Consider the following 24,820-nt stretch of genomic DNA (forward strand, 5'->3'; position numbering starts at 1 on the left):
GTGTGTGTGTGTGTGTATATATATATATATCTCATTTGAAGCATGTCTAGTTAAATCTGGTGGCTGAATTTTTAAAAATACTTTTCCATGTATTCAGATTTTTTATATGAACATAAATTATTTTTGTAATCAGAGAAATACACATTTTCAGGAAGGTAAAGCATACAAATGCCATAATTTGTATACAGAGTTCCAATTTGTGTAGTAGTTTTTGTTCCCCAACTGTAAAAATCAAGTAAACACTGTGAAAGTAGCATTTCTCACTGTCTCCCTGGGTCTTATTTCAATGGGCCACCTGAATGTTCCAATACAAATGTCCAAGGAAGACATTGCCTCTGGAATCTCTTTCTCTTTTTTTGTAATAATACTGCATTAATTAATATCTTGACAGTCAAAAAACATTTTATGTACACAAAATATACAGTGGTCCTGATAAATGTGGGTTCTTTTATATTTATTTTTATCTTGTTAGGTGATGACAATTTAAGAATAATCATCAAGAAGTATCTCTAAAACCATAAAATAATACTATATTTAATAGTCTTCTTAGGATATTCAGAACATAAAGTATTTTAAAATGTATCTTTTTATTAAGAAAACCTTCCTTGAACACCAGCCCAGGTCTATCCAAACACAGTGAGAATTGAGAAATGGTTAGAATGGAACATTTTCACCCTTGTTAGCATTTGATGTATGGCCTTTATTTTTTTTCCCCAGTCTAAGTATAGAAAGAAACTACAGAAACCAACACAGTACTTAGATTTTTCCTAAGCTAAAACCAAATACAATTTCATATCCTGAATTTTCACTTCATCTTATAACATTTAAAATATTATCATTGTACTTTACATTGCCAAATTCCTATCTAAAAAGCCACAGTATGTGAGTGAACATTTCATCAACTCCAGTCATGTATTATTGAGTATTCTCATGTGTTTTTCAATCATTGCTAGTTTGATACAGAAAAATAGTACCTTATTTTGATTTAATTTTAAAGTAGAGGGTGAACTTTTCCACACACTATTACTCATGTGTATTTTCTCCTTTTGTGAGTTATTTGTTCCTTTCTTTTTCTATTGATGTTTTGATTTTTTTCTATCAATTTCAATGAGCTTCTTTTACAAAAATACTTTAATGTCTTACATGCCATATTTGTTGCAAGTGTTTTTTTCTTATTTGTTCTTTGCCTTTTAATTTTTCTTATTATTAGGTTAACAGTTTAAATATTTATGTAGCTAAGTATATTGATTTTTATTTTTGTGGTTTCTCCTATTGTTTTTAAACTTAAAAAGTCCTTCTCCATATGAAAAGCCAATAAATATTCACTTTCATCTTCTTTTGACAGTTTAAATTTTTACTAAATCTCTTTAAGCCATGTGTAATTTATCTTGGTGTGTGGTAACAGATGGGCTTCTTAAACAATTCTTTTTTTCCAAACAGAAAACTAATTTTTCATAGAACCATTATTCCCTTCCCCCTGGATTTTTATCCTTTCTAGGACATTAAATTTTTATGTCAACTCAGGTCTAGTGCTGGCCTTTCTAGTGTGTTGATCATGTGCCCATGATCTTGGGCTATACCCACCAAATTACATTATTACACCCTGTCTTAAGATCTAGTAGAGCTGTTCCCAAGACATTACTCTTTATTCTCAGAATTTTCTTAGGTTTCATTAAGTTTCATTATTCATTAAGTTTCAAAAAGAGTATCTTTGGGGATTTTGCTAAGAATGATTAGGAACAAATGTTTAGAACTTAATATAATGAAAATTATAAAACCTGGTTGTGAAATATATAAGAAAACTACAATAATTAAAACTATGTATCAGCTTTGTGGAAGAAAGCATTAGAGAGGTCTCTTTTCCCCAAATCATCAGTTTTCCCAAATCTATTCATTTATTGAATATCTAGTGTGACAAGGACTTGGACTTACTTACTTGGCTCTGTAAAAACCTCAAAAACCATGGGTCGTGCATCCCAGAGAGAAAATACTTACTCTGTCAGGAATAACTAGCAGGCCAGTGATAGTAGTAATTTATCTGGGACCTCATAGGATTGCTTACGGACAAAATATTTCACTGCGTGAATATTTGGATAAGCCCCTTGGAGTAGGGAATAGAGGATAGAGTAAAAAACTCCTAAAATGCATGCTTGAGTATCGATCCAGGGCTCCTGCTGAGATTCCAGGGGAGAGAGGTTAGATAAGGAGCTGACCTTTGTTTTGCAGAATGGTTTATGCAAGTGAGGGTGAAAGTGGACTAGTAGAGGCAGTAAAAGGAAGGAAGGAGAAATGAGGAGACTGGGGGCTAGAGAGAAACTTAAGTAGAGGAACACAGATGTCCACTGGTGAGTTTATGAAGTTTTGCGCCCTGTATAACACAAATTGTTTTCTCCTTTGACCCACTAAAAACTCTTCTGTTACTCTTGAACTCTATAGAGTAGAATCCTTGGTGTGGTATCTCAGAGTGCTGGGTCTTGCTTTTGAGAGGATGTGGATGAGAAGAGGCCTGCTATCAAACCTGGGCTACACAGTACAGTGCTGGAGGCAGAAATCCCTCTGCCCACTAGCCCCAATCTGGCTAATCTGATTGGATGTAGGATTTTCACCCCTCCATGCTTCCATCTCTGTCAATCTGTCAGAAATGCCCTCCTTCACTCGAAAGTCTGATTTCAGTCTGTGGAACCTGACTGTCCCAGACTGAATTCATTTCTTTCTGTCCCGTGCTTGCCCTGACTTCTGTGGAAACTTTATTGCAGTCTGAGTTGTTTAATCATTTGTATAAACAGTCTATCCTCATTATTTGTTGATTCCATGTCTAAGAATTTGCCTACAATTTATTTATACCTCAAAATTGATATTCATGGTGACTTCCCACTCATTCAAACTCATGAAGAACAGGGGAAACCCTGAGTTCTCAGATGCATGAGTTACTACTACCTGAGGTGGAACAAGGCATTACTCCACTCAGCTGTCATACTGTAAACCAGTATTATTTTTTCAGGTACCTTTACTGCTACTTTGTCACCTTTCTGTCCTTTTTGTTGGCAATTTTACCATTTCAGATGGCTCACAAGCAGAGTGTAAAAATGTCATGTAATGTTCCCAAGCACAAGAATGCTGTGACGTGCCTTATGAGAAAATACATGTGTTAGATAAGTTTTGTTCAGCCAGGAGTTATAGGGCTGTTGGCCACGAGCGTGGGTTAATGAATCAGCCATATACATTTAATGATTTCTCTTTGAACAGAAACACACACAAAACTGATTTTTGTATTGATCAGTTGACAAAAATGCTTCAACTTGCAGGAAACTAACTGTGTGTTCATGGTTGATTTAACAAAACTGCAATGGATAACAAGAATCTACCCTATGTCTCTCTGCAACTCTCAGCCCAATGGCAACTACTTAGCAGCAGTGACTTGACTTTATTCATCTTCTATCTACTGACCCAGTGTTAGGGACAGAGTAGGGCTCAAAAACTATTTATAGAATAGAATAGGTTGGGAAAGAATGAGGTATGCTGAAATGGGATGCACGGGAAAAGAATAACATTTATACAGATTCTTGGAGACAGGGTTCTCTTAGGAGCAATAGAGAGACATAAGAAATAATAATGATAGCTAATATTTATCGAGCATCTCTTATGAACCTGCACTTTGCTAAGCATTTGATCGGCTATATTGATATCTTGCAACCACCACAATTCTTTACTGTGGGTGACGTTATCCCTACCTAAAGGGAGGTGAAATGACTTGCCGAAGGTCACACAGCTACCACATTGTTGAGTGGGGCTCCAGCCCAGATTCATCTGCCCTCAGAGCCTGTGATCATAACCACCTAGTTAAAATGAAAAGGTGGATTTGGTAAGGGTTATAAACCATGTGTTCTATCAGAAAGCAATCTCTAGAAGAGGCAAAGAAGGCCTCTAACAGAAGTTCGCCTGAGTCACTGGCTCTTCCCAGCTTTTGTGGGAAGACAGTGATACAATTAATGGTGATTTTTATGCCTAGCTGGCAACAGCACTGTTTTTTGTTTGATTCCAGGAGCAGCTGGCAGAATTCATGTATTACTCATGTTGCAATCACACTTTGCTGATGGCTTACGTACTCTAAAGTCACTCAGTGGTAGGGGCTTGTGCCATGCTTAGCTAGGCCTGTTGGGAGATTACTACAGGCCTCTGAAAGTGGCTGAGCTCCTGCAGCTGTTGTGCATTTCTGGCTCCAGTTCCACACCTCTTGGCAGAGGGTTTGTGTGAAAAGCACTGCTGACTCTGGGTGTGAGACTCACAGGGAAATGGGGCTGGGAGTGCCAGACAGCACAAAGCAAAGGCCATGCTGCCAGAGGCCTTACATCTGCAGCCATTATGTACTTATAAGAGAAAGAAAGGAATTTGTGTATGAGGAATTTGGGGATTCTTCAGAAGGTTACTTCTAACCCTAACCCTTCCATAGCCACTCTGGCCGCAAAGACCTCAAATACCCTGCACCATGCATTCATAGTGATGGTCAGATGGATGAAGTTAGTAAAAATACTAACACTTACCTAGTGTTTTCTAAGTTTAAACATTGTTCCAAATGATTCAGGAACTAATGCATTTAATCCCCTCCAAAACAACTTGCACTACAGTACACAGCTAACATTAGATTGAATTGTTGGCTCCAATTCCTCAACCCTCCTTGCATCCACATACTTGCTTTGGCCTCATCATGGGCAGTATACTTCCCAGCCCTTGACCTTGGGCAAAGCACATGACTTTGGGAGTGATAGTATGCTATCACAGAGCCCAGGCCTTAAGAAGCTTCTCTTGTTTATTTGTTTTTATTTAGCCCTCTTGCATTTCTAACATCACCATGAGAACAATGCACTGTGGGTAATCTGCTGATCCAAGACGGATGAGGTACATGTGGCAGAGTCACCCAGACAACCCACATACTATGGCAAGAAGCAGAGCTGCCCTAGCTGCTGCAACCTGAAGCAGCACCACTGAGCTGTGCTAAGCATAGATCAGCAAAAGCTCGAATGACCCAAAGGCATGTAAGTGATGGTAAACACTGGTTTAGTCACTGAGTTCAGGGAATAGTTGTTATATGGCGATTGCTAAGCAATACAATGATAAAGCTGGAATGCCATCTCACACCATCTGACTATACAGTACATGAACTGATCTCTACTTTACATTGCCTTCTACTCTCTCTATTAATGTGAAGAACCATGGCCTCTGATGAGCTGAATGAGCATGAGCTAAGTGCTGAACTCTCTGAGCCTCAGTGTCAATATCTATAAAATGAGCAGGTTGAATTATATCAGCATTTCTCGAAGTATGATACATTAGTTCCACATGATGTTAGGAAAAAGATTCTGTGCCTTTCCTGGAATTAGCATATTCTGTGAAGGTACTTGAGAGACACCGCACTAGATATCTTTTAAGTCTTTGACAGTTCTAACATTCTGTTATTCTAGGTAAAAGTATTTGGCCCTTCCACAAAAACTTCTACCTCCATTACCATGGATTTGTGAAACTATAACAATTTCATAATTCAGGTAATTTGGGGACACATCCAGAGGAAGGGAGAATGTCTGTTATGGAAGAGGTCTTTCCCAACTTCCTTTAAACTTTTGCATATCCTCCTAGTGCCCGAGTCAGCAACAGCAGGGAGGACCTCTGCCCTTCCCCTACCAGCTCACCTAGAATCAAGCTTACAGAAAAGCAAATGCATACAGAAACCTGACAGGACCTGGGACATCTCTCAGAAAGAAATTCCTACTTACCTACTTCATGTCCTCACCTCCCACTTACTCCTCAACTCTAGCCCTACCCACCAAAATGCTTTGCAACAGCACCTAATTGCCAAATTCTCTAGTCCCTCTCATTATTCTCCTTCTGCCTCTGCAAGTTTTGATATAATGGAAACTCCTTAGGTTTGTCTCATTAAATGCCTTCAATTTCCTCTTCTTCTACCCTCTGATAGGTGTTCCCAGCACTACCCATTGGGCAATTTCATTCCCTCACACAGCTTCACACTACATCTTAACATCTCCCAGAAGTATCTCCACCCGGGCCCACTCAGCCCACCTCAAACCAAATTACCTTTTTCCCAACCCAGGTTCCCAGCTTTATCTCCTGCCACCTCCTTCAGTGTGCCCTGGAGTATTAAACTTTGAATTCCTCATTTTCCATGCCTCTCCCTCTGCCTAGAATGCCTTATTCCTTATATACACTCCGGATTTTCCACAGAGCATAATCTTACTCATCCTTCTCAAATGTCACCCTCCTCATGTGACCCCATTCTTTTCCCAGATTACTCATTACCCAGTTTCCATGTTCCCAAAGTCTGTTTGGGAACAGACTCATCTCATCTACCAGACTGCAAGCCACTTGAGGTCAGGTCCCTCTCTTTACCATCTCTGTAACTACAATGCCTAGCAGATTCCCAGTGCATAGAAAGGGCTCAGTAAATGTTAGCTTCAATGAATGTAACTAACCCATCCATTTCTCCACTGGTAGGCATTGCTCAGAGGTTTGCTGGCTAACTGCTAGACTTTGAGGGATGTCCAATATGCCAAAGGATAAACTAGGTCTTGTCTGTAATTTATTAAGAAATTTCCACTTTGCAGATTTTTCTGAGAGAAGCAAAATTACAGCCCAAGACAGTTATTTGAGGTAGGTTGATCACCCTGAGACTTTCCCTTTGTCTATGTCACTAGGATTGTATTAATTACATACACATTTCCCTTTCTTTTTATTTGACACATACACAAAGAGTCTTAAAAGAAATGACTAACTCATTTAGTTTCAGTTGCATCTTTGAAACTAAATTAACTTAGGCATCACTTTCATGATTCTTGCTGAATTTACAGGCTGCTTGTATAATTATTCTATTAACCATTTTCTTTAACTCATCTTTTTCCCATAGTTTCATATTAGACCAGAATGGTCATAAAATTATATGACTGATATGATACATATATACACATATTTATGCTTACATACTACATACACACATCATAATTAAAAATATTCCTCCAAGCACTACATAAAATCATCTTCTAGGCCAGCAGCACTATATGTGCACACTTAGGGAAGCACTAGGTTGGAAAATTTAACCCAGTGCAAAACTCTTTACTAAAGCATGTCTCTGCCAGCCAGTATACTATGTTTGGTGCTGAGAATATTCAAATGCCAAATGCAGCAGATAGCCTAGTGGGTAAAACCAACAAGTAAACCATAAATTGTAATTTAATTTTCTAAGTGCTATGACAGAGATGAGCACAAGGGTACCTATATTCAACATCTCTTGAGCACCAATGCAAATCCTCCCCATCCCAGCTGTGGTGCCAGCTGCTTCATCAGGGGCCACTTCTGTACAGGCCTCCGCCAGCTATGAGCAGATGTAACCTCAAAGTAGCTCACTCAGAAATCCTGTGAGTAGACCTCACTTCCTCCCCTAGAACTTTATCTGGCACAATAGCACAGTAACTCACTAGCTTCTTACAGCTACTTAACTCATGAATGAAGGGAGAGTATAGAAATGGATGGACACTTTTCTCCCTTTTCAGGTGAACATTTCTGAGACTCATTTTATAAGACTCCTCAGAAGGCCTGGAGCACCAGGCATCTGTAGCAGTGGCCAATGCAATAACACACTGGTACAACTGATACAGTTGTATTCACCTAGTCACTCACTCTTGCTCCCTGGGATCACTTTCCAAACTATCTACCTGCATATGAGGCAACATTTTTGGTGGAACCCAGGCTACAGCAGGGCCTTCACACATGTAAAGAGGTTAAGAAAGAATTCTTGGAGGAAATAATACCTGAAATAAACCTGAAGGCATGAATAAGTCAGACAGGTGGATAAGAGAATGTGAAGAGGGCATTCCTAGCAGAAGAAACAGCATACACAAAGGCAATGAGGCTTCAAAGTGTATGCTTAGAAACTGCAAAGAGCCTGGTATGACTGAAATACACCTCCAACATACTATGAGAGACTGAGAATTAAGAGACCCTGGTGAGGTAGGCAAAGTCAGGCTCCTGAAAAGTTGCTGACCACAACCAACTACTGCCTCCACTCTGTTCTTTGATCTGAAGTAGTAGCAATGAATAGTAAATAGGTGGATATTTAAATCAGTCCCAGAAGGTTAGAAAGTGCTTTATAGATTCAAGAGGTGCTAGACACAAGGGGAACTGAGAGTAAGAGAAGAAGGGATTAGAGGAAAGATGATAGTGAAATGGGGCAGAACTACTGTCACACACACACACACACACACACACACACACACACGCATGCACACATTCACTCACTCACTCACTCACTCACTCCAAGATGGACCCAAAAATCCAATGATGAGCTTAGTCAGAAGCGAGGTACATTCCACTTAGAAATGACAATTCTAGAATAAATTGTTAAGAACTAAAACTTAGGTTTGGGATAAATGAGGTAGGGTCCTACAAAAGACATATCACCCTAGAGCTCCAGGTCAGCCAGGGCCAGAGACAAGAGGAAATGGGGGTCTGGCAGGAGAAAAGTAGGGGGCACTATGTCATGAGCTGCAGAGCCACAGGAAAGAATTCCCTCACCTGACACTCCAGATTTTTAGCAAAAACCCAAGAACACATAGCTCTAAGCTTTTCTCTCCTTGTCCCTGAGACAAGGCCATGCTTGAGATACGAAAGTTGAGTTTCACCAAGGGAAGCTGGGGAGTTCCATCTGGCACAGAATACAGAGCCACCTGCCCTCATGGATGGATCTGTGATTTGGAAGGACTGGCATGAGGCAATATAAAAGTCTCCAGCTTTGTTTATAAGCACATAATTAAGAGTATCTGATTTTTATTGAGTGCTCATTATGTACCAACCCTGTACTAAGTACTTTTAAGTAGTGTCTCTTTTAAAATCTTCCCCAAAATTGCATGAATAGATATTGTCATCAGCCTCATTTTCCAGCTTAAGGTGACCAGGAAGTACTAGTTAGAAGACAGCAAGTGAAGTTCAGGAAAGAGCTCAGAATCTGGATTGAGGTCATTCTCAAATAAACTCTGGTCTCCATCATTTCCTGCTGAGACCATGGGGTCACTCGGGACTATTCACTTTAAAGACACAAAACCAACTCAAAATGGTATAAGCAAATAAGGGTGACTGGCTTGCATAATTGGAAGGTAGAGGGGCGGGTCTCTTATCTAAAACCATAGGACCCAGTACTCAAATGATGTCACAGTGCCTGCCCTGGGTTCTGTTCTGTTACTGTCCTCATTCTTTCTCACCAAAGACCAGCTTCCTTCACGTGCCCAAGGAAGCTGGTAGTTCCAGGTATACAGTGTCCTCACTGAAGAAGGAGAATATATTGCTCATAAATTCCCAGAGAAAGAGTCTAACTGACCATGTGGGGCATGCACCCTCCATCTGAACCAACTGCTATTGTCAGATGTATGGATCACTCTGTGATAAATGATCGGCAGTCCCATCAGAATCACTGTGAGGGAAATCATGGTACCTCTTGAAAAGTAGAGATGTTAGGCAATACAAAATAATGGGTGTCTACTACAGTTTAAAACCATGGGCAAGTCACTTAACCATTAAGAACCTGAGTTTCAACATAGTTTTCTTAAAATTAATAATACCAATTGTGCAAGTTTGTTGGGAGATATTAAAATCATATCAAGCACTTGGTGCATAGAGATACTCATCTATGGTGGTCATTTTTGTTATTGCTAGTACTATTATTGTTTTACGGTTGTTTTTGACACAGGGATCGGAATTTGAAGCCCATCCCAGATTCCCAGATGTCTAAAGCACTGCTGTCCCCAGGGTGGAGTCCCCTTGGCTCTGCAGCCAGACGCCTTGCACAACCCAGGCCCTGTATGCCAAGGTTAAGCTGGTTCACCATCTGACGGCTGCAGAGCAGTGAGTGCCTCCCCAGCCCCAGCAATGTCAATACTGCCTTCCTGACTCCGCCTATTGTATCTAGAGGAAAGTGGCCTAGCATTGTCTTCCAGTGCTCCCCCCAGGAAACATGATATCACCCTCTAACAAAAGCGGGAAAGCTGACAGATCTACTGAGATGGGTGTGACCACCACACACACCTCACTGGTCAAGCCCTGGATGAGGGTCTGTGACAAGCTGAGAGCAAACAGAAGCCACACACTGTGTCCTTCAACAGGCAGCCTGATGGGTTCCTTTGGTTCATCTTCAATTTTCTCCCTCTCTTTGTTAAATCCATACCATGTTAGACACAGAGTCACCAAGCAGTGGGAATGCATTCCCTCTAATCAACAGATGTATTGAAGAGCCAGAACTCTGTCCATCTGGCAGGGCCACGTCCCCACCTGTCTCTGCAGCCTTTGGGAAGGAACATAGGGATAGTCAGATTCCTCCTGAAGGGACAAGGCAGTGGGGATAGGGAGTACAAAAAAGTAGTCATGGCTCAATCTAAAAAACATTCTGCACATGTAATGTGAGTTAAGAAGCAGTTTGGCCAGACTGGTGGGAATTGGGTTATCAGTTTTAAATTCCAGAAATAAGGGAGGCAACTTTAGATATTCCCTTTCCTGAAGGCTGGGAGTGATGCCAGTGTATCCTCTGACATCCCTTCCAGTTTGGGTTCTTAATACTATCAGTGCACCTGGTTCTTTGAAGGACAACACACTTGCAGTCTGGTTCCCCCACGCCAGGCCCTGAGGCTGTCACTCTGCTGCCCCCATCTTAACTTGTCCCTTCTTAAAATTCTCTCCTTCTTTAGCTATCATACCACCAGGCCTCTAAAATCCCAGGAAAGGAATCTGATTAGATTTGCTTCTCCTACCAACTCCCTATTTCTTCACAGAACACTTAGCTATCTCCTCTTTCTCTTCCTTTCATTTAATGCCTAAGATATATTCATACCCATAACTTCATTACTGTAAACCAAAGATTTCTATGTCTCAATTCCCTCATCCAGTCCCTTTTTCTAAGCATCAGACCCAGAAAGCCAAATTTTGCTATATATTTCCATTTACATGGAACCTTAAAGTCAACATGTACAAAATAATTACCTGCTCCATTTCAGCCCATCTCCAACGAGTTCCTTCTGCTGTGTTTCAAGACACCGAACAGCACCACCATCACCCAAACCAGAATCCTGAAGCAATGCTTATTCTCTCCCCTTTCTCTCAACCTCCTGTAAGCATCACCAACCCCTACAGTTTTACTTCCTAAACACTTTCAAGGCCCCTCTTCATTCAGGCCTTCCTGCCTGAAGTATCGGGAAGCCAGATTGGCCCAGGCCTACCATCTCTGCCATGTCAATCCATCCTCCACAGAGTGGAGTGAATTTTCCAAGACATAGTCAGATATGATAGAACAAACACAATGCTAAATTTCAACATGTACCCCATGAAAATATAAGCTACTTAAAATGGCCTACAAAACCCTTTCCAATATGACCCCAATCTTAATTCTCCACTTCTGCCCTACATTCCAGCCTTTCTCAACTTCCTGGAGCTTGCCCTATTTCACACCCTGCTCCCTTTAGTGGGAAGTTCTTCCTATTTCTTTTTTATTCAAGTTTTAAAATCATTTGTCTAGTCCTGACCAGTGTGGCTCAGTGGGTTGCATATCATCCCATAGACTAGAAGGTTGCCAGTTTGATTCCCAGCCAGGATACACACCTAAGTTGCAAGCCAGGTCCCTAGTTAAGGGTATACGAGAGGCAACCAATGATGTTTCTCTCCCTCTCTTTCTCATTTCCTTCCCCTTTCTCTAAAACTAAATAAATAAAATATTTTGTTTAATAAAAATAAAACAAAATCACTTGTCTATGAGTAATTTGTAACTACAATTGGACATAAGTTTTTGGCAATATTTACTACTATTAGGAGTTCTTGCAAAGCAAAAAAAATTAATGTTATTCATACTTAATTTAGCAATTAATGAAGCTGATATTGTGTTTTTAAACATTTAATTCAACATTTATGTCTAATTTAGATTTTTAAAGTTTCACTCTTTATTGGAGCCAATAAAATTTTTTGTAGCTCTTGAAAAGCTAGATTTTATATAACCCCTATTATATCATGTATCACAATGCCATGTTACTCATCTATCTATATTCATCTTTTCTAAATGTGAACTTAGCAAGGGGGAAAAAGACTCATCCTTTTTTGTATTCCTGATATCCAGTACAGTACTTGGCACAAAGTAAGTCCTCAATATGTCTTCATTAACTGGAATAATGGGTGAGTAAATGAATGAATAATAGGCATGTAATAACTCAATAAATGTCTATTGAATAAAAAGTAGCTATATCTTTTGGGTAGTATTACACAGTTGTACAATACTTAATATTAGGTAAATCCCTGGTTAAACCCATTTTCATGAGTATATCTTTTTTGTTTCATACATAAGGGAAAAAAAGGGTTTTCTTTTGACTTTATTTACATCAAATATTTAACATAAGGCATCCTTTTAAGGTATTAGTGAATACTATTTGCAATGTATATGAAATTGATTTATTGCTGATGTTGTTACTATTTCAGTGTAACTAAAACCCTTTCTACATTTTCTTTCTTTCTGGTCTGCTGAGGCATACCAAGTTCATACTGTGGCATATTAAATGCGATTTAATAAAAAATACTGAACATCAAATACATGCCCTCTAAAAAATAAAACATATAATAATAGCTGTCATCAAAGATGGTAGAGGCTAATCCAGCTAAATACATGTGCCCAAATCTCAAAGATACAGTCTGTGAGGTAAGGAAACTCAGAATTAGGAAAAGAACATCATGAGGAAGAGTTGGCCAGGCAAGCTGAGTTGAATCATGTTTGCAGTATGAACATGGAGAATGTCATTTCCAAATGGATGGAGCAGCATGAACAAGAACCAAGGGCAAAGAATGCATATATTGTGAGGATGGGCCTGTTTGAAGTAGAAGGGTCATGATAAGGGATGAATGGGTAGGTGAGGAATAGGATTGGATAGTAGGCCAAGTGTCCTGGCTTGTCAACTAGGGAATGACCAACATGAAATTTAAGGATTGGGGTTTACTGAGGTCTTTTAGAAGGAAACTGCTTCTATGAGTAGTAAGTGATTCCCCTATACATTGGAAAAGATTAACTCAGCATTGAACTAGCATTAGCTTCACAGCAACATTTCCCGTTTGATTACTCTAGCTTTCTTTATTGAGTTCTTATTGTCTAAACACTCTACATGCATTATCACACTTGATGCCTAAAACAAGTCTGGGAAATAGTCTCATCCATAAAAGGTGAGAAAACTGTGGCTTATAGAAGGTAAATAACTTCCCCATGGTCATCCAATTTGGGTTTAATCCCGGGTCTGTGACTTTAAGATCCATTCTCTTAACTCCTTCTCCTGCATTCTTCATTAGCTCTACCTTAGTTCCACAGAGCAGTGGCTTCAAAAGAGTCATTATAGAACATGTTCATGTGATTTTTTCTCAAAAGGCGTATTGAGTTAAAATTCAGTGTAAAGTCATTATGTTTGGGTCAACAGTCAGGACACACACCCAGCTGGATATAATTAGGCAAAGATCTTGTTGGCTTTTCTGAAACCTTAGCCACCTGCCAAGTGATCAATGAGGAGCTACAGACAGACAATAAAATGAAAAGTATGTCTATACTCTCTATTCACATTCCTAATAGATGATCACCCAACCTGTGCCTGAACATTATCCAGTACAGTAGTTCACTCCTCAGGGGGATGTTTCAATAGAGTTTTTATAAGGTTTTCATTAGAAAAGCCAAACACTCTTTGTACAACTCCCCCCACCCCTAGATCCTAGATCTAGCAAACACAAAGTCAATCTATCATGTCTTCTATATGGAAATCCTTAATAACACTGCAGTTCATCTATTTTTTTCTGAATAAAAATTCCCATGCAACATGGTTTCTAAAGCACTTACCTTCTTGTTTGCCTACTAGGTTTGCTATCAAATTTCTCCATGCCTTCAGTATTTAATAGATATCCTCTGAGCAGTAGGGTGAAGTGATGACTCTTTCTAAATTGGAGCATATATTTCTATTACTGCAAACTGTTATAGCTTATGTATTATATTTTTAGTAAGCAGAGAATGTGTTGGTTCCTATGAATTTTGTGTGTCACCAAAACTTAGTGATACTTGTGACACTAGAACTTTTAACAAATCTCTCTCACATTGAACATACATAATTTATTTATTAAATCCAAATGCACAACTTGTCATTACCTATTTTGAAATAGTATCCTTTTGGGTTGGATCACCCGTCTAGCCTAGAGAAATCTATTTGAAGCCCAATTCTGTGCTTTAACCAATAAGCCATCTACAGGGAATAAGCGGGAGACACAATCACACACACACACACCTCTTTTTAGGGGTAGGGACCCAGGAGACAAATTGGTGTCAGAAAACTTTGGAGCCCACCCATCTTAATGCCCTAGAGGACAGAGCATTGTCTTCTGAGGTGGACTTGGAACGTCTTTTCCTTCTGGAAAGATGTCTTAGAAGAACTAGGCTCTAGCAGGAAGCTGTCCCAGGGTAGGGCTGAAAAGGAAATGCCAAAACCTCTCAAAAAGACAATGATTAGGAGGGAGCATTTGTGAAGGAAGCAAAACTCCTCCCTCTAAAAACAATTCCCAGGTGTGTCTCTGATTCAAGCTTTTAGTCCACCACCCTTGATTACTCAGACTTGGTAGTAGCCGTACAAGACCAGCCTCATTGAGCAGTTCCATCTGGAACCACTTCCCTGACCTTATACAGGCATACCTCATTTTGTTGCACTTTGCTTTATTGTGCTTCACAGATGTTACATTTTTATAAATCGAAGGCAAAACACTCCACCAGCAAAAAGATTATGATTCATTTTATTGTGATATTCATATCATTGTGATAGTCTGGAACCGAGCCCACAATATCTCCAAGATGTGCCTGTAACTGAATTTCCCCTGCCATTCCAGAAAAGATGTCCACTATCTCTGAATCCAGGTTATTTAAAATGTTAAATGAGACAGAAAAGGGGTATGAAGGCTCTCTACCAGAGACTTCCTGTTGGATCAGTGTTGATCACATAGGACACACTATGATAAAGCAGAAAGAGTGATTTATTTTGTTTTTCTGTATATACAACTCTTTAGAGAGCAGCCTGGCTTGGTGAGGATGGGGAAGTAGGAAAAAGTTGGTATGTTTATTAGAACTTGTTTGTAAGATGAAATTGGCCATGATGCTTAATTGGGAGGACTATGTGTCAGAATCTTGGTGGGTTTCAGGGAAGTCTTTTGAAAATTACACACCTCCTCCAACCCTCTTATGCGTGAGCATCTTCCACCCAGAGCTACTTTCACTGAGGCAAATGTGACATCATGTTTCAGTTGTTTGTTTAGAAAAAATAAAAGAATGAGAAACAACCCCACTGGACGAGAGAGATAAACATAAGCCCCTTGCTCCATTACTACAGTCTACCAGTGGTGTTTGGTTTGAAGAATGGGTTTCTATGCCTATAGATATGTTCATGCAGGATTCTTATTACCAATCCTTGGTATTCATGTTCCTTGAGGCTTAGACTGGGAATGCAAGTTAGGATTCAACAAAACATACCTACCCCAGAAACCAGGCTTGCTAGTGTTACCCTCCCTTTTCAATAAGAGCATGAAACCCTTCTCTTCACACCCCTACCTGCTAAAGTCTATGCTACTTTTAGAGAACTAAGGTCTAGACAACTCTTTTGGCCACATAACACTTTTGTTTGATTTTATGACAGCCTTTCTAATCCTATATTGTCATATATAGTCACTTTAGGGGGGAAAAGTAAATTAAAACAATTATGTGGTGTGTGTGTGTGTGTGTGTGTGTGTGTGTGTGTGTGTGTGATTTAAGCTAAAAAGTACCTCAGAGAAACTGTTGGCCCTGAAGTTTTGATTACTATACTCCCTGGTGTAGAATCAGTTCTAGATTCACATCACTGATAAATATGTTACAGAGAAAAAGTAAGCCAAAATGGAATAATGATGATTATTTGGTCTAAAGGTACATATTATTAGAAGAAAAGTAATATTATTTCTATATTAATATAAAAACATTCTTCACAAGTACTGAAACCATCTCAGATAATCTTTCATTTTTAGCAATTTGTACTACACATTTTTAGTCTCAAAAATATTATTAAATCCTCAATGTAATTGGTTGTTGAAGGCAAACTGAAAAGCTACAAATTATTTTATATTCAATTATATTATTTTATTGGGTTAATTTTTTTAATAGTTAGGTTTCAAACATAAAGAAAACTATAAAAATAATATAACAGTTGCTTATGTCTATTTGGAGAAAATTCTATTAATGTAATATAGCCTACACCATTAAGCTCAGTAAATTCCCTCAAGTTCATTTCCAGTATTAATTCTACTTTCATTACAATAATTAGAATGCTTTCAAACTGAAGGAGAAAGATTGATGGCAATTATAGCTGTGACTTATTTGCACTTCAGGTTTTGATACCACTTTCAGCCAGTATCCCATAAGATGAGTGAGCTACAGAGGTGTGCCATTACACAGAGAATCTAAACAACAGACCTAAATCTAAAGCATTCAAACCAGTCATTCCTTAACTCCACAACAGGTTTGATAATCTCCTGTGCCCTGGAGTGAGCTGGGTGACTGCCTGAACTTTCATTTCATTGGGCCAATAAATGTTTTATGGCAAATATTTTAAATGAAACAAAAATTATATAGCCCTTATCTTCCTGGCCCCAACTATAAGGAAAAACAGTAAGCTTATTTAGACTAATTTGACTGCTTTGAATAAAATAGCATGCAGATAGGAAATCTGGATAAAAGCATTTTTGTTCTCAATTAAAAATGACAATTTGTGCGCTGCTAATTCTCAGCATGAATTTCATTGTTTTGAAAAATTACTGAAGATTTTTGTTGAAGTAGTAAAATCAGGATTTTTTAAAATTAAAGAAACAATCAATAATGAGGAACAGTAAAATAACATACTAAGTAAGTAAATCTCTTAAAATAAAGTGACCTTATCAGTTCTCATAAAGTCTGTAGCAACAGAGGGGGTGATTATGCAAGAGAAATTCTGGAAAAGTCAGTTCATACCACAAGCACTTTGAATTTCAATCCTTACATATATTAAATGGAGCGTTATATATTAAATAAACAGTGCTTACACCACAGCTGCTTCTTGTTAACTACACTAAGAAAGTGTGAGAGAGCCCAGAATCACTTCTTGAAAAAAATACTAAATCAAAACAATAAAGCCAAATCTTACCAGAAAGGAGCAAGCTGACTCCATAGAGAACTAAGCCGACGAAAGAGTTCATGCTTCCCCAAATCTCTCCATCCAGTTTCCGCAGATGTGCGTGAGGTCCTGAGGATCTTTTCAAACACCCAGAGGTCTGTGGCTTTCCATTCTTATGTTCTACTGGGTCTTGTTTACAAGTCAGAGGCAAGAAGGAACAGCACAGAAGCAGGCTGTAACAGTCTCATTTCTGTTTCTGAGCACAGGGAGTTTTAAGTTCCTTTTTCCTGTTTCCTTTGTAGATTAGGATGGGAAAGGCTGTATCTTAAAGGCATTTGGTATCAGGAGGGTTGGGGGCACTGCAAACCCTCTCCATCTTGCAATTCATCAAAAACACTTATCTATTGCTCTTGCTTCTGCTGCTTTTGCTGCTGTTGTAGGGGAGAGGAGTTTTTGTTGGAAGTGTGGGTCCTGGTCAGCATTTTCAGAAACAATAGGGGTATCCTCTCATGGGCGGGAAACAGAACAACAAGCCCTCCACCTATGTATGGTATGCGATGATGACCGGCCCTCCTCTGCCTTCTAACAGCTCTCCTGGGTCCACTTGGGATCCCTGACAAAAGGGGCTTCTGGGTGTGGGGAGCAATTTTTGCTTTTGTGTTCTCATTTAACCCACGTGGTTTGAATTGGGAAAAGAAGTTTTCGTGATGAGAGAACACAACCCAAAAGGCAATTAATTTGGCTGATTACTGGTGAGGTCAATGCTCAGTGTGGCCACAGAGACCAGAGTCCAAAATTGTTAGCCTGTTTTCTCTCACACAGATGATTTGCTTGTTGGGCGAGAGTCCAAAGATATCCATGCTACTAGCTATTGCTTTAATTTTTATTACTAATTCACCTGAAGGTGATCTAATTTATTAAAGAACTTAGCATAAAAGAATTTTACCAACAAGAGGGACTTTGTTGTAATTAGCCAATGGCATGTCAGAAGAAAATTATATACAAAATTAACAGATAATCTATAAGCCCTGACCAGGTGGTTCAGTTGGTTGGAGCATCATGCTGTCCACCAAAAGGCTGTGAGTTTGATTCCCTCCCAGGCAGGGTACACATTTAGGTTTTAGGTTCGATCCCCAGTTTGGGTACAAACAGGAGGCAACCAACGGATGTTTCAGTCTCACATGTCTGTCTGTTTGTCTGTCTCTCTTTCTCTCTCTTTTGCTCTCTCCCTCTCTCCCTTCCTCTTTCCCTAAAATCAATAAACATGTCCTCAAGTGAGGCTTTAAATAAATAAACATGTACATACATACATACAAAACCTGTGTAGCAACAAAACATGAGATATAAATATTCATAAGAGCAGAGAGTAGATAGGCCAAAAGGAAAATAGCCATTGGCATAACCATACCTAAAATGAGATCAGAGGCCCTTAATTTATCTAGATGATAATTTCTCCATAACATGAATTATGACTTTAGAGAGTTGATATTTTGTTCATCACCCTGCTCTCAATCCTGAGGATAGAATTGTCTGCTCCTCCTTTTCCTTCTCACCACAGGAAAAGGCAGATGCTGGTAGTCTTGTCTAATTTCTGTCCCAGGTTTTATCACATCAGCAATGGTCTTAAGACCAATTTATGTTGCCCAGCTGCTGGGGCAGAAAAGCTTGGGGTCTGTTTTTAAGTGGAGCTGGATTCACATACTGTCCTAGTCACATGTGTGGACTAAGACAACATTTAATGCCTTTGAGTCTCAGTTAACAGGTGTAAAATGGCTATAATGTCTTATTCATGGGATTTTGAGAGGATTAAATGAGAATTAAAAATACATAAAATGGCACTGTGCCTAATTCACAGAATTTATTTTCTTTATCTTTCCAGTCTGTTTCTGATTTCAGTCCTAGGAGATTTTGCCAGAAAGTCATTCTCGAATCCCATAAAATGGCTTTAAACTTGGCATTGTAAACAACCAATCTAGGAATCAGAAATTATGGGTACTAGTCCCAGCTCTGCCATAATCTGCCTGGGAGGCCTTTCTTTGGACAAGTTATTTCCCACCTCTAGGCCTCAGTTACTCAACTATAAAATGAAGGAATTAGACTGGATGTGACTAATTTCCCTTCTGATGTAACATCTCACAAGAGTACATGACTAAATTGTCCCACTCTCACCATCCCCAAATTGATTCCAAGGTCCTCTCATCTGGGCAGTTCCTAGAAGATGCTAGCTTTGTATCTCTGTCACAGTGAAAGTTGGAGAGTGTCAAAAATGTGCTTTATTTTTAAGAACATGGTGGCTGAGACTTTGTAAGGTCTACTGGGCCCAGGCCATATGGAGCAGCAACAAGAGGCCTTAGAAATAAACTCCAGGGTATCAGCCCCCCAGGCACAGCTTCCTCTCTTTGTGCTTCATGTCCACACAAGGAAGTCACCATTGCTCACACTCCCTCCTATTGGCTAGTTCTGTGGGCTGAAGAGACTACTACCTTGCACCCATTTCTGGGCTGCTTCCCTCTGTTATCCAGAAACATAGCTCAGTTTCATCCTTCCCCTATCATCCAGAAAGATCTACCCTTACCCAGAATGGTTAGTCAAGTTCTTTTTCCCTCACTTATCCAGAAAGAGTGGCTCCTTTTTTTCCTTCTCTCTGTGGTTCAAAAATGTTGCTCAGTCTTTATCTCCATTATTCAAAAGGGCTATGTATTTTAATCTCATCTTCCATTTAATCCTTTCCACTATTATCCACAATATTGACTCCATTTAAAAAACATATCTGGATTTCCTGAGCCTATGATTACACAACTAGTCAAAAGGCTGAGCAACTTTTCTCTGGGACATCTGCATCTTTAGCATGTAATTTCTAGGTGTCAAGTGAAGATAACTTGTGGATAAAAGTGACCAAACTTGCTCTGCTCCAGCTTCCTGCCATATGGATGTTAGAACATGGAGAACATGTCAAGAAACAACCAAATGCACTTCATGCACGGTGGGGCCAAACAGGGCAGCAGAGCTGACTGGCAGTGTGTTGGGAAGTTGCAAACCTGAATGGCATGCTAGGACTTCCAAGGGAAGGGAGAGGCTACATCAACATGTTAGGACTTTTCTCCAATACATTACATGTTAAGGAAATACCACATGCTTGGACATGACCACAACACTTCTCTAGAAAGCTGGCTGTGGCCGTCATCTGGGCATCTCCATTCATTCCCTAAAGAGCCTTGTTGGGGTCCAGCTGGATCAGCTCTCTGATGCTCTATCCACCTTGAAAGGTTGAAACTGTCTCTCCTTCCTTGCCTGATTAATTCCCAGTTATCTTCTAGTTCTCAATCTAAGAAATGTCTTCCCTGTTTCAAATTAGGTCTCCCGGTTATTCTCTCACAAGACCCTGTTCTTTTATTTCATTGTACCAGTCACAAATGGTAATCATATGTTTGTAACTTTCTCTTTTTATGTCTCTTTACCCTGCTTGACTGCAATCTTCAAGAAGCAGGAACCATATCTAATTTATTCACCACTGAATGCACAGAGCTGAGCACAGTATCTGGCAAATAGGTCTTAAATAAATATGTAATGAATTAATAAATAAAAATACTCCCATTGTAACTCATTTACTCACATCTAGAATAGGCTTTGGAGTTAGGCAAACCTAGATTACATGTTATAGTGATAGTTTACTCCATGTATGACCTGTGCCACTTAATTCATATTATAAACCTCAAACTCTTCATGTTCAAAATGCTGAAAAAATAACTTAATTAGTGAGATTATATATTCTATATTTAATATTACATTAAATATATTTAATGTAATATTATATTTAAATTTTTAAAAACATTGTATTTTAATATATTAAAATATACCATATTATAATATATTAAATATTAAAATATATCACATATATTATATATAATTAAACACAATATATTATATATAATGTAATAGTATATTATGTAATAATATGTACTATATTATATATCTGTGCCAGATATTGTGTGTGTAATATAGAACACATTAAAAATGAATATTGAAATTAAAATTAAAAATATATTATATATTACATGTAATAATATATCATATGCCATACATTATATCATGATATATTAATACATGATATATAATAATACACCATACATAATATTTAGCATTTTTTATATATTTTAATATACATTATATATTATATGTACACACACACACAATTTCTGGTACTAGTAAATATTGAATAAAGGCTCTCTAAGTGTGCCTCCCCTTTCATAACAACCACCATTACCACTCTTGAGCTGTTATGTAGAGCTATTTGCAATGAGGATACAAGGTCCCACACAGCCTAAAAACTTTGCCCAGCTGAGAGTAGCAGAGGCAGTATTAGAATCCTGGTCTTTTTGCCTCCAATTTTTATAAGCTTATTTTATGGCTCTTTTTTCATAGTTCACCTTTGGACCATGCAGTAGGAAAAGTAAACAAAAAGAAATATAGGGAACATCACAAACACAAACAGCATATACCCAGACCTCAGGAAAGTATTTGAAATGAAATTTGGACAGGTAATGAAAAAGTCTGATGACACTGAGAAATGCCATCAGTTCTCATTATGTTTTCAAAAAAGTAAGAACTATTATCAGGATCAGTGGTCTTTCCATGGTCTCACTCCAGGGAAGTAAAAGTAGGCTTCCACATGAGTCAAGCTTGCTGAGTTTAATTTTATGTATTGAGACGTACTTAGACCAGAACAAGAATAGAGAGCCAAACCACACCAACAAATAAGCAAACAATACAAATAAGGCATTTGCCTAGTATTTCAATTTTTCTCTGCTTTCTGCATTTTACATATGAAAAAATAAATAGAAAACACTAAATATTTTTGAGACAGATTGACAAAATTATCAATGGATAAGAAAATAATGCTTTTGAAGAAATGTGGAAATCAACTTGTACAATGTTAATATAACTGGTATCATATATCTAGAGGTCAGTATCACAAATATATAGCATAATCAGGGGTGTCCAACCAGCTACCAAAGATGGCTGTGAATGTGGCCCAATACAAAATCCTACATTTACTTTAAAACATTGAGATTTTTTGTGTGTGATTATGTGTCACAATTTAATGTGTGGCCCAAGACAATTCTTCTTCCAGTATTGTCCAGAGATGCCAAAAGGTTGGACACCTCTGTTAGATGTACATCATTTGGCCCCAAAAGTCCACTTTTAAGTTATACCATAATCCAAAATCAAAGATGTGCCCCAAAATGTATAACGTATTACTGATAATGATCAAAACCTGGAAATAATCTAAATAGCTGACAAAGTGAATCATTTCTATAAATCATGGCACAAAATGAAATACCAGACAAATGTCAAAATGTTATGGTAGAAGCATTTTGACATGGAAAGATGTAAAGGATGTTTATGTTATATTGTTGCTGGAAAAATATAGTTTGAATGGTATAAAATTTATACACATACACACACACAAGGTAAATATATACCAAAATGTTAAATGTTACTATTTCTGGATTTTTTGAAAACTAAATTTTATTTTTTTCTCTATAATGTTCTATAATTTCAACATTTGAAAAATTATGAGTGCCCTGTCTAGGTGGCTCAGTTGGTTAGAGCATCATCCTGTATACCAAAAGATTATGGTTTTGATCTCCCATTGGGGTTTATACAGCAGACAACTGATCTTTGTTTCCTCTCCCCCCTCCCTTCCTCCCTCCCTCCCTCCCTCCCTCCCTCCCTCCCTTTCTCTCTAAAAATCAATAAGCACAAAAATCAATAATCCTCAGGTGAGAATAGGAGGAAGAGGAGGAGGAGAAGAAGATTGGGGAGAAATTCTTGAGACAGTTGACCTAGGGCAGTAGGATATACCTTAAAACACCATTGGCAAATAAGAAACGGAATCCAAGAGAACCTCAGCCTTCAGGAGGTGAGGCAAACAGATTGGGGTTTGACTTCCCACAGTGTAGCCTTAGCATTCTGCCTTTTGCAGGGCCATGGGCACTGAATCACCAGAGCCATCATGTCTGGCTTCTCAAGGACTTTATTGAACTTTTTTTGTGACCCTGCTGTACTTAACAGTGACTAGTAGAAAAGGAAGGGTCATCAACAATTAAGTCTTGACCTTCACACAGTAATCAAAACAGTCTGGTACTGGCATAAGAACAGACACATAGATAAATGGAACAGAGTAGAGAGCCCAGAAATAAACTCAAGTCTCTATGGTCAATTAATATTCAAAAATGGGAAGAAGGATAAAATGGAGAAAAAATATCCTCTTCAACAAATGATATTGGGACATCTGGACAGCTACATGCAAAAAAAATGGAACTTAACTACTAACTTACATCATACACAAAAATAAACTCAATATGGGTAAAAGACTTAAATATAAGTATGATACCATAAATTCCTAGAGGAGAACAGAGGCAGGAAAATCTCAGATATTCCATGCAGCAATATTTTCACCGATATGTCCCCTAGAACAAGGGACACAAAGGAAAGAATAAACAAATGGGATTTCATCAAAATAAAATGCTTCTGCATGGCTAAAGAAAACATTAGCAAAATGAAAAGGGAACCAACTTTATGGGAGAATACATTTGCCTATGATATCACAAACAAGGGTTTGATCTCCAAAATATATCAAGAACTCACATGACTTCACACCCAGGAAGACAAACAATCCAATTAAAAAATGGGCAAAGGACCTGAACAGACACTTCTCCAAGGAGGATGTACAGAAGACCTAGAGACATATGAAAAGATGCTCAGCATCACTAGCCATCAGAGAGATGCCAATTAAAACCATAATGAGATACCACTTCACACCAGTCAGAATGGGAAACATAACCAAATCAACAAACAACAAGTGCTGGGGAGGTTGTGGAGAAAATAGAACCCCAGTACACTGTTGGTGGGAATGCAGACTAGTGCAGCCACTGTGGAAAACAGTATGGAATATCCTCAAAAAAACTAAAAATGGAACCGTGTTTTGACCTGACAATTCCACTGCTGGGATTATACCCTAAGAATCCTGAAACACCAATTCAAAAGAACCTATGCACCCCAATGTTCACAGTAGCACAATTTGCAATAGCCAAGTGCTAGAAGCAGCCTAGGTGCCCATTAGTAAATGAATGGATCAAAAAACTGTGGTACATTTACACAATAGAATTCTATGCAGCAGAAAGAAAGAAGGAGCTCCTACTCTTTGTGATAGCATGGATGAAACTAGAGAGCATTATGCTAAGTGAAATAAACCAGGTGGTGAGGGACAAATAATACCATATAATCTCAACTATAAGTAGAATCTAATTAACAAACAAATAAGCAAGCAAAATATAACCAGGAACATTGAAATTAAGAATAAACTGACAGTAACCAGAGGGGAGGGGGAAGGGAAATAACTGGGGCAAGAAGGGAGATGGTCATCAATGAGCATGTATAAAGGAATCAAGGACAAAGCCAAAGCGGGGTAAGATTGAAGGTGGGGGTGGGTGGGGTGGGGAAAAGTTGTGGCAGAAAATGGAGACAACTATATTTGAACATTAATTTAAAAAAAAGTCTTGGCCTTCAGGTAGGACACCACAGTTAAAATGGCAACTCCCACT

At 38.6% G+C, this 24,820-nt stretch overlaps 1 protein-coding gene across 3 annotated transcripts in view; it reads right to left on the reverse strand.

The window, feature by feature from the left end:
• The window catches only part of TEK (TEK receptor tyrosine kinase), a 105,747-nt gene extending 88,124 nt beyond the window's left edge, over window positions 1–17,623 (reverse strand). For all 3 annotated transcript variants that reach the window (XM_045840675.1, XM_045840674.1, XM_045840673.1), the window contains exon 1: window positions 17,244–17,623. In XM_045840675.1, coding sequence (XP_045696631.1) covers window positions 17,244–17,295 — 52 coding nt within the window. In that variant the 5' untranslated portion in view covers window positions 17,296–17,623. The remainder of the gene's footprint in view (window positions 1–17,243) is intronic.
• Between the last annotated feature and the right edge of the window lie 7,197 nt (window positions 17,624–24,820).

The sequence above is a fragment of the Phyllostomus hastatus genome, unplaced genomic scaffold, assembly GCF_019186645.2.
Source record: "Phyllostomus hastatus isolate PE091 unplaced genomic scaffold, TTU_PhHast_1.1 phas_contig_34, whole genome shotgun sequence".
Taxonomy (NCBI): Eukaryota; Metazoa; Chordata; class Mammalia; order Chiroptera; family Phyllostomidae; genus Phyllostomus; species Phyllostomus hastatus.